The sequence below is a fragment of the Sceloporus occidentalis genome, unplaced genomic scaffold (assembly GCF_023333645.1).
Source record: "Sceloporus occidentalis isolate IW3139 unplaced genomic scaffold, rSceOcc1.0.p SCAF_57, whole genome shotgun sequence".
In the NCBI taxonomy this organism is placed as follows: domain Eukaryota; kingdom Metazoa; phylum Chordata; class Lepidosauria; order Squamata; family Phrynosomatidae; genus Sceloporus; species Sceloporus occidentalis.
The window spans coordinates 4,765,088-4,783,427 of NW_028317037.1; the positions used below are offsets into that span (position 1 = coordinate 4,765,088).

At 42.0% G+C, this 18,340-nt stretch overlaps 2 protein-coding genes across 2 annotated transcripts in view; one reads left to right on the forward strand and one right to left on the reverse strand.

Annotated features, from left to right (window-relative positions):
* The window catches only part of LOC149287748 (uncharacterized), a 792,175-nt gene that overhangs the window by 440,310 nt on the left and 333,525 nt on the right, over positions 1-18,340 (reverse strand). The window lies entirely within an intron of this gene.
* Positions 173-5,292, forward strand: LOC149287758 (uncharacterized). The gene is made up of 2 exons (XM_089492587.1): positions 173-206; positions 3,444-5,292. The coding sequence occupies exons 1-2, from the start codon at positions 173-175 to the stop codon at positions 4,511-4,513; spliced, it is 1,104 nt and encodes a 367-aa protein (XP_089348713.1). The 3' UTR covers positions 4,514-5,292.

Genomic DNA, 18,340 nt, shown 5'->3' on the forward strand with positions numbered 1-18,340 from the left:
TTGGGTGTGACAGTCTTGGAATTGCCATGTAGGCAGCTGTCACCCCGTACGGGTAATAAAGATGTGCTTATTTTGAGCTACAGTCGGAGTCTGGACTCTCTTTGTTGCTGGGTGCTCCAAGGACCCTTCCGGCATAGGTTGGGAGGGCTTGCTACCCTCCCCCTTCAATGTAATGATTGACAATTATGAGAATGTGGCTTCTGTAGGTAAGGAACCTGAATCCATGGCTCTTTCTATAAAGATTACGGTCCCTTTCATACTATATTATCATTTTGCTTTGGTTCCACTAGAATTATAGTATCATAGAGTTGGAACAGACCACAAGGGCCATCCAGTTCAACCCCCTTCTGCCATGCAGGAATACACATTCAAATCACCCCCAAGAGATGGCCATCCAGCTTCTCTTTAAAGACCTCCAAAGAAGAGGAATCCACCAAACTCTAAGGGAGTATATTCCACTGTCAAAGAGCTCTTACTGTCATGAAGTTCCTCCTAATGTTTAGGTGGAACCCCTTTCCCTGCGGCTTGCATCCATTGTGGTGTCTCCTTTTCTCTGTAGCAGCAAAAAGCAACCTTGCGCAAAATGACACCCTTTCAAATACTTAAAAATGAATATCATATTTACTCTTTATCTACTTTTCTCCAGGATAAACATAACCAGCTCTCTAAGCTGCTCCTCATAGAGCTTGATGGTTTCCAGGCCCTTCACCACTTTGGTTGCCCTCCTTTGGACATGCTCCAATTTGTCAACATCCTTTTTGAATTGTTGGGCCTAGAACTGGACACATGATTAATCCAAGGGAGGCCTGACCAAAGCAGAATAGAGTGGCATTATTACTTCCCTTGTTCTAGAAACTATTCTTGTATTGCTGCAGCCTAGAATCACATGGGCCTTTTTAGCTGCTGCATCACACTGTTGGCGCATGTTCAACTTGCGGTCTACTTGGAATCCTAGAGCCCTTTCAAGCGTAATTTAATTGTGATAGCAACAGCTTGTAGAATATTTGAATCTGTAGTTCAGAGAGGCACTATTGCTCTCCAGTTTCTAAGGATTGTAAATACTCCATCCTAAACTGCCAGTTCTAGGATTTTGTGGAAAGAAGCCATGGAGATTAATGCTTTTCACACCCAAATGGTACTCAGCAAATCCCTGAGCAAGTTTCCTACCTTTTTTGGCCCCTATTCCATCCTTTTAATGCTCTGGAGAGTCTTCTTGGGGGAAAGAACTCTCTTGGGCCTGCAGTGGCTCAGGGGGAGCCCAACAGTGGCAAAATGGCGTCTACTTCCCCAAAGGGATGTTTTGCGATGTTGAGTGGCAAAATATTATTTCATCTCCCCCCCCCCCCGGAAATACAATGTGGGGTTGCCCCTGAGATCTCCTCCAAACCCCATCAGTAGTCCATGCCTGTCTTATAAATGTTTTAAGGCTTTTTTAAGGCTGCTCCCTGGCACTTGACCCTCACCAAAATTGGAGTCCAGGTCCCAGCTCCTTTGCTCTGCCTTTGCCAATGAATTATTTGCATATTGATTATCCCACCTTTCTCAACAAATGGGCCTAAAAGTGTCCCTTTTATGCATCACACTCTGTGGGTATGTGTCTGTGATAAAGAGACAGACGGAAAGTGAAAAATTGAAAGGCAGGGAAGAGATGCTGAAAATGAGATGCTGATGGGCAAGAGGGAAGGTTAGAGAGCAGAGGGAGAAAGTGAAGGGGATCAGGCCTCTGGGAGCCAGGAGGGGAAGGCAGGAGCCAAGCCAGGATCGCCTAGCTCTTTGCAGAAAGGGACCCCTGGGAAGGGCCAGGAGAGGGGCCTTGGGGATTGGGAGGCAGTTCTGACAGATTTTCAGAACTGGTTTCAGTGAACTAATGAGAACCGGCTCAGGTCCTTGTTTTCAGACATATTAAGTGGTTTTATTTAGCAATTATGAGTAGTATTTAGGAAGGAAGCAAAGGAGGACACAGTTAGAGAAAAAGCACTTTTATTTTCCAACTTGAGCTTGCTTAGCTGCCTTTTTGGTTCCAGGAGCCCTTTGTTACTCAAAATGCTGGAGTCTGGGGAGGACACTTGCAAGTGCTATGTTTTGGGTGGGGGGGGGGGGAATTTGGTACTTAGCCCTAAGAAGAGACATAATTTTCGTCAGGCAACAGTGACCTCAGAGGTCAGCCCAACTATACCAGGCACGCAATCTCACATAACTCCAGAGGCATTTCAAATGGGTTTTTATGTTTTATTTAGGGAAAAAGCAAAATACACGCACGCACGCGCGTACACACACACACACACACACAAGCATTCATACATACACACAAGAGGTAAGTAACAAGGGTGGGATTGGTGAATAATGTAAAGCTGTACTAATGGTAATACATTTCCTAGAATGTTCTTGATTCCAATTCCTCAGAGTCCTGAAAGGGAATGGAAAGTAGGTTTGTTGAGTATATTGAGGAGCTTAGCCATGTAAACCAACAGAGTGTCTGTCTACAACGGGACTGACGCCAAAGAAAAGTAAATATCGGGGCAGACATTTATACTGAAATTATTGCTTACGGACAGAGACTAAGGGTTCAAAATGGTTTAAATCGCTTTAGTATGTTTCCTGGGTGGGAAAAGAATGGTCTGAATCCAAATTGAATGCAATGGACGCTTGATGCAAATACCTCAGACAAAAGGGCACAACGGCTCTCAGGTCCTTCTTGGCTCTGAATTCCAGTCCTGTTCATAAGCCAATGTACAGCGCGATCTGAAAGCAACACTTCCAGATGCAGCTCAACAATAACATAGCAGAGTATGGAAACAAATATCCAGATATAGGTTTTGGCAGTGCACTGATTACTGTCCACACTTAAAAGTAACTCACAGACACAGTTGATTTCACCCAAGTCCTTGGAGGTTCTCTATCCTGAGTTGCAAAATAATACAAATATTTGCAAGCTCTCTGACTTCCATCAACTTCCCCATCTCTTGTACACACAACTCCAATCCAGTCTACACCAATCCACATGTGAGCTGTATACTGTATTGGTTGTGAGTCATCTCCTGGTGCCAAACAGCATGAAGTGACCTCTGCAGTTAGATTGCATCATGCTTTGGGCTCTGACTCAGTACTCTATGGCATTCTCACAGGAAATGATGCCAACTGTCAATCAAAGTATTTTTGCACATTTTTAATGGAATATTTTTTGAACAGCCCTTTGACTATCTGTTTCGACTGATTCCCTTAAGGCAGTTCTACTACAATCTCTTCTTTGCTCCTGTTAGTAGGGATACAATTGTTCCATGGATTTCGGGACATCTGCAATAGTGTCATGCTTGGGTCACTCTCAGCAACTTTATTAATTTAATATCAAATAGGGAGGGTTCAACAAGGGCTAAAAATTGGGGTAACACCCTCCTCTCTTAATTCTGATATTCATTCTTGACTGTGATTGTCCTTCTTTTCAGAAGAACTTGTGAGTCATGAGAGAGTCCACACAAGAAAGAAGTCACATAAATGCCAGCATTGTAAGAAAGGTTTTTCTTCAAAGTCACACCTAGTGAGACATCAGAGAGTCCACACAGGAGAGAAGCCATACAAATGCCAGCATTGTAAGAAAGGTTTTTCTGCAAAGTCAGACCTAGTGAGACATCAGAGAGTCCACACAGGAGAGAAGCCATACAAATGCCAGCATTGTAAGAAAGGTTTTTCTTTAAAGTCACACCTAGTGAGACATCAGAGAGTCCACACAGGAGAGAAGCCATACAAATGCCAGCGTTGTGGGAAAAGGTATGCCTACAAATCAGTCCTTGTCATGCATCAGAGAATCCACACAGGAGCAAAGCCATACAAATGCCAGCATTGTGGGAAATGTTTTTTGTCAAAGTCAAACCTAGTGATACATCAGAGAGTCCACACAGGAGAGAAGCCATACAATTGCCAGCGTTGTGGGAAAAGGTATGCCTACAAATCAGTCCTTGTCATGCATCAGAGAATCCACACAGGAGCAAAGCCATACAAATGCCAGCATTGTGGGAAATGTTTTTTGTCAAAGTCAAACCTAGTGATACATCAGAGAATCCACACAGGAGCAAAGCCATACAAATGCCAGCATTGTGGGAAATGTTTTTCTCGGAGGTCCCACCTAGTGACACATCAGAGAGTCCACACAGGAGAGAAGCCATACAAATGCCAGCATTGTGGGAAATGTTTTTCATTGAAATCAAACCTAGTGTCACATCAGAGAGTCCACACAGGAGAGAAGCCATACAAATGCCAGCATTGTGGGAAATGTTCTTCTTCAAAGTCAGACTTAGTGAGACATCAGAGAGTCCACACAGGAGAGAAGCCATACAAATGCCAGCGTTGTGGGAAATGTTTTTCTACGAAGTCATACCTAGTGACACATCAGAGAGTCCACACAGGAGAGAAGGCATACAAATGCCAGCATTGTGGGAAATGTTTTTCTTTGAAGTCAACCCTACTGACACATCAGAGAGTCCATACAGGAGAAAAGCCACTCAAATCTCAGCAGTAAACTGACATTGTTTTTGTCAATAAGAAATACAAAAAGTATATTTTCAATCCAATGGTGAAAAGAAAAGGCCCTTCTGATTTTGTTTGTTACGTTTGTCTGTCTATATGTCTGTTTCTGTTTTAAAGTTATAGTTTGTTAAGTTTAATTGCTATTAGTATAGATAATTGCTTCAGGTTATAAACTTGGCTGGGGATTATGGGTCATGGTACAGGTCAGCTAGATGGGGGTGCTGGGATTTTTTTTTTACAACTGGCTAGAATAGTTATGGGAATGATAGCTTTTGGAAAGTGTGGGATGTTGTCTGCAGAAAGGTGGGGGCAGGTATTAACAGAAAGAGGCTAGTTTCTGGGAATGGCAAAGGGGTCTTGTTCCCTTTGTGGCATAGACTTTGCGCCTGTGCAGGTGGGGGCTAGGTTTGGTAGAAGGTGGAGGTTTAGGTGTTGGGGTTTCAATATATTCTTTGTCTTGGGGAGGACAGTTCTGGTTTAAACACTGAATTTCTGGTTATGTGTTCTCAATAAAGTTATTTGTTGTTTCAAAGTGTTGGACTCTTTGATGCACAGAAGTTCTGAATTTGCACAAAATATACTTTATTCTCTCATCAGCCCTCAGCTCCATTCCCAGCCATAAGAAGAACAGAGGCAAACACACACAAACACATACCAAACAGACAGATAGAGCTCTATGTACAAAGCAGAGCCTTCCTTCCTTCCCTTTCCCTCCTGAGTCCAGCTCCTCCTTGGGCTCCATTCTGGCATCCTCCAAGTCTCCTCAAAGGAAGGAAGGAAGGAAGGAAGGAAGGAAGGGTGCACTCCTTCCCTTTCCGCAAAGGCTCCCAACGGAATAAGCCTCAGCAGCAGCAGCAGCAAGGCCCTGGCAATCCCTGCGCATGCTCAGGAGGGGCCTTTGGGGCATGTGCACATGCTCAGTCTCAGGCCCTGAAGCCATTGCTGCCCTCACAGTCTGTTCAGAGGGAGGAAGAGATGGAAGTGGGGGGGAGAAATGTATGAGAAAAAGGGGGCAGGGGGCACTTGAGGAGGGGCATGGCCATGGGGGGAGGGGGCAGGGTCCTTCAGATGTAAAAAGGACTTTGAGGAGCCCCTCCCTCCTGGAAAGTGGGGCAGAGACCCTCCCACCCTTCCTCTTCATTTGGGGGGAGATAAGGGCTCGCAAGCCCCCCTCTTTGGTCTTCCAGTGGGGGCACCCTCTTCATCTCTGGGAAGACTTTCGAAAAGACTTTCGTGACAAATAAAAAGCATCAGATAGCATAGGCTTCAACAGCATTGGAAACAACAGCTTTCTGGGGGGAAGGGGTTTTCCCTGGGGAAGGGGCTCTGTCTGTGGGGGAGAGAAGAGCCCAGATTTAGGCCAAAGCCAAGAGCAGGCAGACATAGGAAGCTCAAAGCCACTTCTGGGGAGAGGGACACCCCCCTGGCAACTAGGCTTAGAGGCCCACAGGATCTGAATTAGCCCCCCAACACACACACACATCCTTATCATCGAGTATATACAGGTTAACACCTTGGGAAACTCAAACTGCACCCCACAGAATGTTTGCTTATTCATCTGGATTTACCAAGATATGTATCATTTCCATGTCAAGTATGGATGATAAGGAATATGCCACACCCCCCACACCACCGGGGAAGGAGCTGGGAGAGCTGGTGGAGGACTACTTCTGCTGCTGCTCCCCCCCCATGTCACCGGGGAAGAAGCTTCCCAGAGCTGCGGAGGACTGTCTTGCCGCTGCGGCGGCGTTTTTCCCAGGGAGGAGGGGTCAGTGAGAGAGGCCCCTCCTGAAAAGCCGGCTCCCCGGCCTCCTGAGGGACGCTGCCACACACCCCATGCCACCGGGTGGAACTTTTTTTCCCCCCCTGCTATTTGTATGGGGGTGTTTTCATGTATTCGTAATGGTTTTATAGCATATGATGTTTGTACAGGGGGGTTGTAATTTGTGATCTATGATGTTTTAACTGTTGTATTATTGTTGTAATTTGTGATCTATGATGTTTTAACTGTTGTATTATTGTTGTTCACCGCTATGATCCTTGGAATAGCGGTATATAAATAAACCATATTATTATTATTATTATTCCTTACCCTTCACAACAACCCTGCAAAGATCAGTGATTCTCCTCTGGGAACATGCAGAAAGGACATGGAAGCCATTGTTAGTTCTTTGCCTGTAAGTCCCCTTCCTTGAAGGGATGGAGGTTAAAGGAAGGAAAGAAGGAAAGTGCCAAGGGAAGAGATGGCATAAAGGGGGCATCTGGATAGGAATCCCTCAGCAGCCATTTTGGGAAAGAGGGCTCTGCCTCTGGACAGAGAGACGGAGAATGTGCTCATTTGGGGAAATGTTAGGGTCCCTCTATTGGGCCACATTCTCCTCTGCCCTGGAGCCTTCTTTTGAATCCCCATAGACAGGGAAGATCTAGACCATGCCCTCCCCAGGAAAGGAAGATGGCATAAGAGATGGCAAAGAGCTAAATTATCAATGGAGAAAGATCCCAAGAATGTATGGTAAATAAGGGCACAAGGCAAGGATGCCTGATATCACCGCTCTTATTCTTAGAAGTGATGGAAAATTTGATTTCCTCTGTTAAAGGTAATCCAAATATAAAAGGGATCAACAGGAAATGAAACCAAGATAAGAGCGTCTGCGGATGACGTGGTAACAATTTTGGAGGACCCAAATTGGGGCAGAGAACCGCTGCTACAGGAGCTAAACAAATTCGGCAAATTCACAGGACTGAAAATCAATAAAGACAAGACAGTGTTGATAACTAGAACTATTACTGGAGAAGAGGTAGAGGAATGAAAGAGGAAACCGGGCTTCCAAGTAGGAAAGAAACTGAGGTGCTTAGGAATTTGGATTGCTAAAGACAATAATTATTTAGGGGAATGGAAAGACATAAGAGAACATTTAAGGAAATGGAGCTGGTTAAATCTTTCACTACTAGGCAGAATTGCCGTCATCAAAATGGCAGTTCTACAGAAAATTATGTTTCTGCTACAAAATGTGCCAATAGAGATTAAGGATAAGATATTTAAAGGTTGGGAAGCCGAGCTAAAAAAATCCATATGGAAAGGACACAAACCTCGGATTAAATGGGAGGCGCTCAAAGATGCTTCAGAGAGAGGGGCTATTCGCTCCCAGACTTCAGATTATATTACTGGGCATGTAATCTAATTTGGATACAAAGCTGGATTAAATTAGAGGACAAAGAAATGCTTGATCTAGAGGATGTGCAGTTAAGATTTGGTTGGCATGCCTTCTTATGTTATGAGAAGTTGGGGATGAATAAAGATTTCATTAATCATCCAATGAGGAAATCTTTACTACTCACTTGGAACAAGATTAAAAAGACATTTTATTTTAAGTTACCCCTTCGGACATCGGCCCAGAAGGCACTCTTCGGTAGATGGATAAGCATCAGTAATTGGCTCACATACAAACATTGGCTTAAGAAGGATCAATCAGGGAATTGGTCGATAAGATCTAGGGAAGATATTAACAAGGATGGACATAATAGACAGTGGTTTAATTCCTACCAGCTAAAGCAAAGATTTCTGGTAGACAACAAAACAATAGGGATCGAAGCTAGACTAAACGGATTGGATGATTTGTTCTGGCAACCTGATAAGAAAAGGATATCCAAATTACACAAAAGGAATATGGAACAGGAGACTGTAAAAGAGTATATGGGGAAACGGGTGCAGGATATGGGATGCAAAATTGAAATGGAAGAATGGCAAAATGCCTGGAATAGAACAAATACATTTACAGTAGCGCAGGATCTAAAAGAGAATCACATGAAAATAATGAACAGGTGATATTACACCCCATGGAAGCTAAAAAACCCTTATAAATTAGCACAGGGGAATTGTTGGGGGTGTGATTGTGAAAAGGGAAACATCTATCATATATGGTGGCATTGCAGGGAAATTCAGACATTTTGGAAGAAAGTACATGACTCAATACAGCAGATATTGGGAATAAAATTCCCAATGAGCCCTAAGTTGTACTTACTCCATATAACTTCGATTTTAAGCCCACGGGACGAAAGACAATATTGGAGGATTATATCTTGTAACAGCAGCTAGAATTGAAATAGCAAAGTTATGGAAGTCAGATGAGACTCCAAGACGGGAAAATTGGATGCAGAGAGTTAATGATTACAGGGAACGGGACAAACTCTCTTGTAGGGCTCAGAATTACGATATGGAAAAAGAGAAGAGGAATGGGGAAAAGAATGGAACTGAAATCTGAAGCTCATTGAGGTTTGAATTAACTGGAATTGAATCTACAAAGTCTGTTCTTCAAAAATAGGTTTAAATGTGTATTTTTATTTCCTGATTAATTATAGTTCAGTAGAAGAAATTTGAGTCTCCTGCTTAAAGTAAAGCATGATAAAGAAGGAATCGAATACTGCGAAGTTATGCATACGTTATTTTGACAATAGATAAGAACATAAATGAAAACTGATATTATCAATAAGCAATTGGGATATATTGTGTTCATACGTTTTAGAGTTGTGCATAAAATTTGTGTTTAAAAGCAGGGTTCGGTTATAATATTATGAAAGTGAGCTCTTTGAAAGGCCAAGAAGACAGAAAGCAGAAAGTGGGTCCAAGGAAACAGAAAGATTTGTGACAGTGATGTTATGGATACTGGATTTGTATCGTTGTTTTCTATTTTTATGACTCAGAAAATAATAAAGATTATATAAAAGTCAAATTTGTAATGAAGATTACTATGTATTGTGGAAAGAAATGGTAATATCTGGGGGAATATGTACAAAGGATTTACATTGAAAAGGGGAGGAAATAATTCCAATTCAAAATAGAATTGGTATAGGTTAAGTACGAAGACAAATAGAGAATTATGGACTCTCATCCATAGGGTCACCATGAGTCTAAATCGACTTGAGGGCAGATAAGAACAAGAAAAGATGTAAAGACTAATTAGCCAGAGATAAAAGAGGATTATTTAAAGAAAGGAGCTAGCTGTCGCTTTAGGTTTGGAAGTTTATTCTAATGTATTTTGCATTTAGAATTATATGTATATATGGCATTCCTATATATGTTTGGTAATTTAAATGTTCTTCATTTGTTTGTTATAAGTTATATGTATTTTTTTAAATTCATCTTTATTTAAGTTTCCAAATACATAAAACACGACCAATACATAATCCAAATAAAAATTGCTTGTAAAAGCAAATTTGAGTCTTGACTGGTCATTTGGGACCCTCTTAAGTCTCCCTTTTCCGTCTTCTGAATTCGAGCCCATTTGAATGTCCTTCGCCTTGAAACCTCCCTCCGAAAAATGATGTCTAGCTGTGAATTATTCCTTTACAATTTAAGTAAAAAAAGAAAGACACTGCAATTTTTTCATTCGATTTTACATAGAAAATTTGTCTACTTCTCTTACTATTTTGTAAGGTTAACAAGAACTGAAGAAATATATATTTATACAGATGTTTACATCAATTTCATTGTATGGATCTCTCTCTGTTGTTTTTAATATACACAGTGAGTCATTCAATCATTCTTTGTTGACCTGGGATTTATATAAGAAAGCAAAGAGAAACAGAATATTCTTATATTCAATTTATAACATGCATAGCATAATATTCTTAAAGATCCTTAAATTTCATTCTCCCAAATCCACTGAGAACAGTAAAAAGAGAGGACTTTGATTAGTCCTCCACTAGCGACAAGTTTAATTCCCATTCTTTTCCCTTATCAAAACTTTCCTCCACTCCTCCTTTCTTTCGCCTTTATCATGATTTTGGGCTATACATGAAAGTCTATCCAATGCCCTGGACTCATTTACTTTCAGCATCCAGTTTCCCCAAGTTGGTCTCTTATCAGATTTCAATAATTTAGCTATTTCTGTTCTAGCTGCCGTAACAAAATATGTCTTTTAATACAATAAAGATTTAAAAAAGAAACCTTCTGGGTGACCTTGGGGAAGTCGCACTCTCTCAGCCTCAAGGGAAGGCAATGGCAAAGCTCCTCTGAACAAATCTTGCCAAGAACAACCCAGGATAGCGTCGCCATAAGTCAGAAACCACTTCAAGACACACAACAAAAACAACGGTTGTTTTAATGGTCAGAACCTGCCTTGTGTCCCAAATCGGGGGAAGCAGAATATTAATGAAAACGGCAAGACTAAGAAGGGGTCCCAAATCCTGAGAGCAGCCCCCAAGCAGCCCTCTCCTGCCTTCCCCCCAAATGCACCTGAGAGTTTCCTGGGACAGCAACCAGGGCCTCCCCAGAAGATCCCAAAACCAGGACAAGTTTCATGCAAGAGAGTAGAGGAAGATGGGTTGCAAAATACGTCTCTGGCACATTTCTTGAATGAGGAAGAACTAGAGTATCTCAGATGACAGCCTGCTCCCTTGCGGCTGAGGAAGACCTTTTGTCTTGAAACGTCCTCCATCAGTTCCCAAAGACAGGGATAACAGCACTTTATTCAGTTTCATATCATCTATTTTAGCATTTCACCTAGAGCAGATATATTGGAGGGAGTTTGTGTCTCGTAATTGTTCCTTTTGTTGTTTTGTTGTAGCCCATTCTTAATTATATGTATTGTCATTGTACTGAAGCCTTTGTGTAACTGTACTCACAATTGCCCCTGTCTATATTATTTTTTGTAGAAGTCATTCTGTATTACATTAGTAGGTTATTCATAGTAATAAACTGAAATTAGTTTTTACATTATCATTGTTTAGATGTTATTCTGCATTACATCAGTATGTTATTCAGACTAGATAAATTGAAGCTGATTTGTGTACTGTAATTGTTTTTTGTATACATACCTTTTCTTCTCATTACATAGCATTACTTTCTTATTACATGTTTCACGTTCACTTAGAATCATAGAATCATAGAGTTGGAAGCGACTACAAGGACCATCCACTCCAACCTCATTCTGCCATGCAGGAACTCTCAATCAAAGCATCCCCGACAGATGGCCATCCAGCCTCTGTTTAAAGACCTCTAAAGATCACTGCACTCCGAGGAAGGAGTGTGTCCCAATGTCGAACAGCCCTCACTGTCATGAAATTCCTCCTAATGTTGAGCTGGAATCTCTTTTCCTGGAGCTTGCATCCATTGTTCAGGGTCCAAGTCTCTGGAGCAGCAGAAAACAAGCTTACTCTCTCCTCAATATGACAACCCTTTAAATATTTAAACAGGGCTCTCATATCACCTTCTCTTCTCCAGGATAAACATTCCCAGCTCCCTCATAGGGCATGGATTCCAGATCCGTCACCATTTTAGTTGCCCTCCTTTGGACATGCTCCAGTTTCTCAATGTCCTTTTTGAATTGTGTCCAGAACTGGACACAATATTCCAGGTGGGGCCTGACCAAAGCAGAATAGAGTGGCACTATTACTTCCCTTGATCTAGACACTATACTTCTATTGATGCAGCCTAAAATCACATTGGCCTTGTTAGCTGCTTCATCACACTGTTGGCTCATGTTAAACTTGAGGTCTACTTGGACTCCTAGATCCCTTTCACACAGAGTTTCATTCATCCAGGTGTCCCCCATCCTATATCTCTGCATATCATTTTTCTGCCCTAAGTGCAGTACCTTACATTTCTTGGTGTCGAATTTCATTTTGTTAGCTTTGGCCCAGCTTTCTTGTCTGTTCAGGTCATTTTGAATTTTGATCCTGTCCTCTGGGCTTTTAGCTATTCCTCCTTGTTTGGTGCCATCTGCAAATTTGATAAGTATGCCCCCAATTCTGTCATCCAAGTCCTTGATAAAGATGTTGAATAGCACTGGGCCCAGGACAGAGCCCCACTGGTCACTTCTCTCCAGGATGAAAAGGAGCCACTGTTGAATATCCTTTGGGTTCGGCCGGTCAACCAATTACAAATCCATGTAACAGTTTCCTTGTCTAGCTTGTTTCATGTTTTTGTTTTATATACTGTTTAGTTTGGTTAACTGCTATTAAGGGACATAGCTATGAGATTCTATGATATTGGGTGCACTATAAACCTTTTAATAAACAAACAGGCGTTGCAATCCTATATATACATATTATCAGACATAACTCCAGAGAGTATTAGCCTTTTGGATGCCAGAAGGTTCCTCTCATTCTTCAGAGCAAGAAGCAACTCCTCAGCTGCCTTCTAGAAGATGAAGCAAAAAGGTAAAAAGGTCTTTGAGGAGCCCCCTCCCTTGTGGAAAGTGGGGCCGAGGAGAACCCCTCTCTTCTGATGCCTCATTTATGGAAGAGTTTTGTGCCAAATAGAAAGCATTGCACAGGATAGGATTCAATGGCATTTTTCTTGGGGGGGGGGGGGTTACTCATAGCAACTTTTTTTAATTTAATCTCTAAGAAGGAGGGATTAATGAGGGCTAAATCATGCGGTAACACCCTCCTCTTTTAACGCTGATTTTCAGTCTCATCTGTAATTGTCCTTCTTTACAGAAAAACATTTGAGAGTCCCCACAGGAAAGAGGTCACAAAAATGCCAGCATTGTGGGAAATGTTTTCCTTTCCAGTCAGTCCTTGTCATACATCAGAGAGTCCACACCGGGCAGAAGCCTTACAAATGCCAGCGTTGTGTGAAATGTTTTTCTCGGAAGTCAATCCTAATGATACATCAGAGAGTCCACACAGGAGAGAAGGCATACAAATGCCAGCGTTGTGGGAAATGTTTTTCTTGTACGTCACACATAGTGTCACATCAGAGAGTCCACACAGGAGAGAAGACATACAAATGCCAGCATTGTGGGAAATGTTTTTCTCAGAAGTCACACCTAGTGAAACATCAGAGAGTCCAAAGAGGAGAGAAGCCACACAAATCCTTACATTATATTTGTCAATAACGAATACAAAAAATATATTTTCAATCCAGCAGTGCAAAGAAAAGGCCCTTGTGATCTTATTTGTAAAATTTCTCTGTCAATATGTCTCTATGTTTTCAAGTTGGATTTTGTTAAGTTTAGGTTTTAATTGCCAATAGTATAGATAATTGCTTTGGGTTGTCAATTTGGCTGGGGATTGTGGGTTGTGGTATAGGTTAGGTAGATGGGAGGTTGGGATTTGTTGCAGCTGGTTAGAATAGTTATGGGAATTATAGCTTTTGCAATGTGTGGGATTTTGGCTTAAGAAAGTTGGGGGCAGGTATTAAGAGAAAGGGCTAGTTTCTGGGAATGGCAAAAGGGGGCCTTGTTACCTGTGGGGCAGAGACTGTGGGAACTGGAGGTGGGGGGTAGGTTTGGAAGAGGGTCATGTTTTAGGTTTTAGGGGTTTTAATGTATTGTTCGGATTGGAGTGGTCAGTTCTGGCTTAATCACTGAATTTCTATGTGTTCTCAATAAAGTTCTTTACTGTTTCAACACACTGGACATTGATGCACAGAATTTCTGAATTTCCCCAAAACTGACCCTTTCTTCTCTCCTCAGTTCTCATCTCCATTCCCAGCCATAAGAACAGCACAGACACACAGACACAAACATACAGGATACACAGAAAGAGCTATATTGCCAAATCAGAGCCTTCCTTTCCTGCCTTTCCCTCCTGAGTCCAGCTCTGCACCTTGGGCTCCATTGCGGTCTCCTGAAAGGAAGAAAGGAGGGAAGGAAGGGGAGGCCACTGAACCCTGGCGCATACCTTCCTTTCCCACAAAGGCTGCCAGTGGAATAAGCAGCAGCATCTAGGACCTGGCAATCCCTGCGCATGCTGAGGAGGGGCCTTTGGGACTATATGCGCCTGCACAGTCTCAGCCCCAGAAGCCATTGCTGCCCTCACAGTCTGTTCTGAGGGAGGGAGGGAAGTGGGGAGAGCCCTTGTTCATTCAGAAGAATGGCTGGAGGGGAGAAGCCCCTCTTCTCCCCCCAAAGAAAGGCAGGGGTCCTGCAAGGCCTCCTCTCCTTCTTTCCTTCCCTGCCCCCTCCTTGGGGGATTCCTTGGGTCCCGGGTACTTGGGGGGTTATTATGAAAAATGAGGGCCAGGGGGACCCTTGGAGAGAGGCATGGCCATGGAGGGGAGGGGGATCCAAAGGTAAAAAGGTCTTTGAGGAGCCCCCTCCCTTGTGGAAAGTGGGGCCGAGGAGAGACCCTCTCTTCTGATGCCTCATTTGGGGAAGAGTTTTGTGCCAAATAGAAAGCATCGCACAGGATAGGATTCAATGGAATTTTTCTTGGGGGAGGGGAGTTTTCTCTGGAGTCCTGGGGGAGGAGGCTCTGGGGGGGGGGGGAGAGAAGAGCCAAAATCCTCTTGGCCAAAGCCAAGAGGAGGGAGACGGAGGGACCTCAAAACTCTGGCAATCCCCTGTCAACCTGGGAACTAGGCTTAGAGACCCACAGGATCCAGATTGGACATCCTCCCTCACATACTTCACAACAACCCTGCAGAGGAGGACCAACAATTAAAATGTAAAATCCCTTGCGCTACCACATTTGACTCTCCAAGGATCTTGGAGAGCTGCCAAATCAATTAGGTCAAAAAAATCCTTAGGGAGTTTCCCTTGACACTTTTTTTTGTTGTTGTCCGATTTTCTGTCAAGAATGGGGTCAACTACCCCATTCCAATCCCCAAGCATTATTATTGTCTCATAATTCAATGCAATTAGTTTGTCTTTTAGTTTTTTATAAAATTTGCCTTTATTGTTCAGAGGGCCATAAATTCCAACCAATAATATTTTTTGAGTCTCGTATTCTAATTCCACAATGAGAAAGTAAGCTTCAGGATCACTATATATCACTGATACCCCGAATTTAGGTTTAACATAAATAGCAACACCTCTCTTTTTAAATTTTGAGGCGGCAACAAATTCCTGACCTAATTTAGTACATCTTAGATGTTTAACATCTCTCTTCCTTATTCTAGTTTCCTGGAGGCAACAGATGTCTAAATTCAGCTTTTGCAAATAATGGAAAATCTTTTTTCGCTTCTGGGGTGTGTTCATACCCTGGACATTCCAGGTGGCTAATTTCAATATCTCCTGCTGACCCATGGTACATCTGAAAAATATAACTGATTACCAGATTAAGCAGTCCCAACAAAAAACAAATATCAAATATCAGTTGTCAAAATATTCCTCAAAGAAGTCCTCGTCCCCTCCTCTTAGTTCCTCAATGTTCGCAGTTCCAATTTGATCATCCATCTGGTAATCGAGATTATACAACACATCTGAAGTCTTCGCTGCTAGTACCTCTGCTCTTCCTTCCTCAAACACATCATCCTCCACCTCTGATCTAAATAGCTCCGGATCCACATTTAGTTTTGCACCAGCGCCCCCTTCTTCCTCTTTCTCCTCCTCTACATTCTCCTGAACTTCTTGTCGATTCAAATCAAACTCCTCCGATTTACTCTGTTGCTTCTTCATTTCTTCAAATTTCCTTATGAAGCCTCTAGCCTGCTCAGGGGAAGAGATTCTCAACCTTTTCTTATACCACCAAAATGTTAAGCCCTCTGGAATTTCCCACCTATACTGAATCTTTTCTCTCCTAAGAAGCATTGTTAAACTTGTGTACTCTCTCCTTTTCCTCAGCAACCTAGCCGGTACGTCCTTCAAAACTTTCAGTTCCTGACCGTCAAGTTGGAATGGGGACTCATTATGTTTATTTAAAAATAAATCACGTGTTTGTTTTCTTACAAAATGAAGGGCAACATCTCTAGACAACCCCCTCTGCTTGGCAACCACGGAGTTAATTCTATGTAATTTGTCAATTTGCAGAGGAGGACCAACAGAGAGACCCACAGCCCCAGAAACATTCATCCCCAGTTCTGGGAGCATACTGAAAGGGCTTTTGACCCCCTTGAAGAGATGAAATTATTATTATTATTATTATTATTATTATTATTATTATTATCATCATCATCATTATTATTTATATTCCACCTTTTTTCAATGGAATCAAAGAGGATTACAGTAATAAAATAACATACAATTTAAGAAATACAATTAAAATTCCAAACCCCCAAGACTTCTCCCAATTATAAAAACATTAATCAACCCTTAAAAATCCTATTAAACATCAAGAAAATTAAAAACTTTCATAACACAATGCAGTAAAAAAGTTTTTGGGGCAAGAAATGGGTCGTTTTCTGAAGGAGAGGTGGGAGGGCAGGAACGATATACATCAATAGCAATTTCCATCACACTAACAATGGCAAGGGTAAGGGTCAGGAGGAGGGGGAGGCAAGTCAATAGATCTAATCTAGTCTGGAAAGAGGTCCATCTTAATAGCCTTCCTAAAGGCTTCCAAGGTGTTAATAGGACGGATCTCATCCGGAGGTCGTTCCAGAGTGAACCAACACCTTGTATCTTGCCCGGAAACTAATGGGCAGCCAGTGGAGGGATTTAAGAACTGGTGTAATGTGGGCAGTTCTAGAACAGCCCGTAACCAACCTGTCTGCCATATTCTGTATGAACTGAAGTTTCTGAACTTGGCACAAGGATAGCTCCATGTAGAGTGCGTTACAGAAGTTGAGCGCATGTACTACTGTTTCAAGGTCTCCCTGCTCCCCGCCCCATGTCTCCGAATGATCTCACCCAGCAGCTTCATGTAAATGTTGAATAGCACTGGGAATAGAATTGCGCCTTCAGGGACGCTTGAGTTGACCTGTCGCCTCTGTCATAAGGCCGGCATCCAAATCGGCTCTTATCTGAGAGATTTTGTCTGTGAAGTAGTTATTAAAAGCATCACAACAGGCTTTTGTAGGTTCTAATAAAGAGTTCAGGGTTCTGGAAGCTATATATTAAATGGGACAGTGTTGAAAAATATGTAGTTTGGCAAATGGGTGATATAACCCAAGAAAATGGTTTAGTTCACAGAGACTGGAAGAATCATAAAGTAAAAGTTGAAAGAATAGATGTGTATATGCAGAACATGTTCACGTCTATAAACTTCACTGTCAAACATACTGGTGACGACCAGATGACAGACAAGCGTTGGTGGGACCCCAAAAGCCATCAACCAACTGGAAAAGGAGATTCAACAGAGGGAAAAAGACCAAAGATTGTGATGAACTATCTAGAGAACGGGATGATTTTGATAAGGGACACTTTACGGTCTACAGAGTAAGATGTAAAGATTGCTCAGCGCACTCAAGGAATGTGGTCCAGTGACACAGGAGGAAGCAAAGACTTTTTACTAGATGAGGTGTTAAGTCCACAGCCGGTAAAAAGAAACACGCGGTCAGTTACAAGGACTGATCCAGAGAAGACTCCTAAAAAGGACAAGGATATAATTGAGTTGATAGACTGGAAAACCAATATATTGTAGTTTGCCATTAGTATAATGGAAGATGAAATGTTTTCAAAACCATACTGGGAACGGGACAAAGTAGTTGGAGAGGATGATCCATCAGTCTTTAATCCAATAAGATAAAAGGGTTAAAAGATTAAGTATGTTTGATAAAAACATTTAAATGGAACATATAAAGATCTAAAGTTGGGAAAAAAGGTTATTTAAGTGTTATTAAAATATTAAAACCCAACAAGTGATAAGTGATATGGTTATAATATGCTAAACTTACAAGAAAATGATGGTAAGTTGTTATAACAGGTAGAACTGATATTAGACATATGTTTAAAAGGGGAACATACAGGAAAATACCAAGATATTTAAGTTGGAAATGGTTATTGATAAAACAAGTATATGAAGTATATCACATGTCTAACCTGATGTGTGTATAATGTTATGTATAATGGGTAAGTATAATTGATAACTGGGAGTTCCTTGGACCATAGAACCGTTTGGTTCTGTGTCTCAATGAACCTATTAAAGGGGGGAGGCGTGTGACGGACTGACTTACAAACCAGCCAATCAGAAGCCATAGACTCTAAGCCAA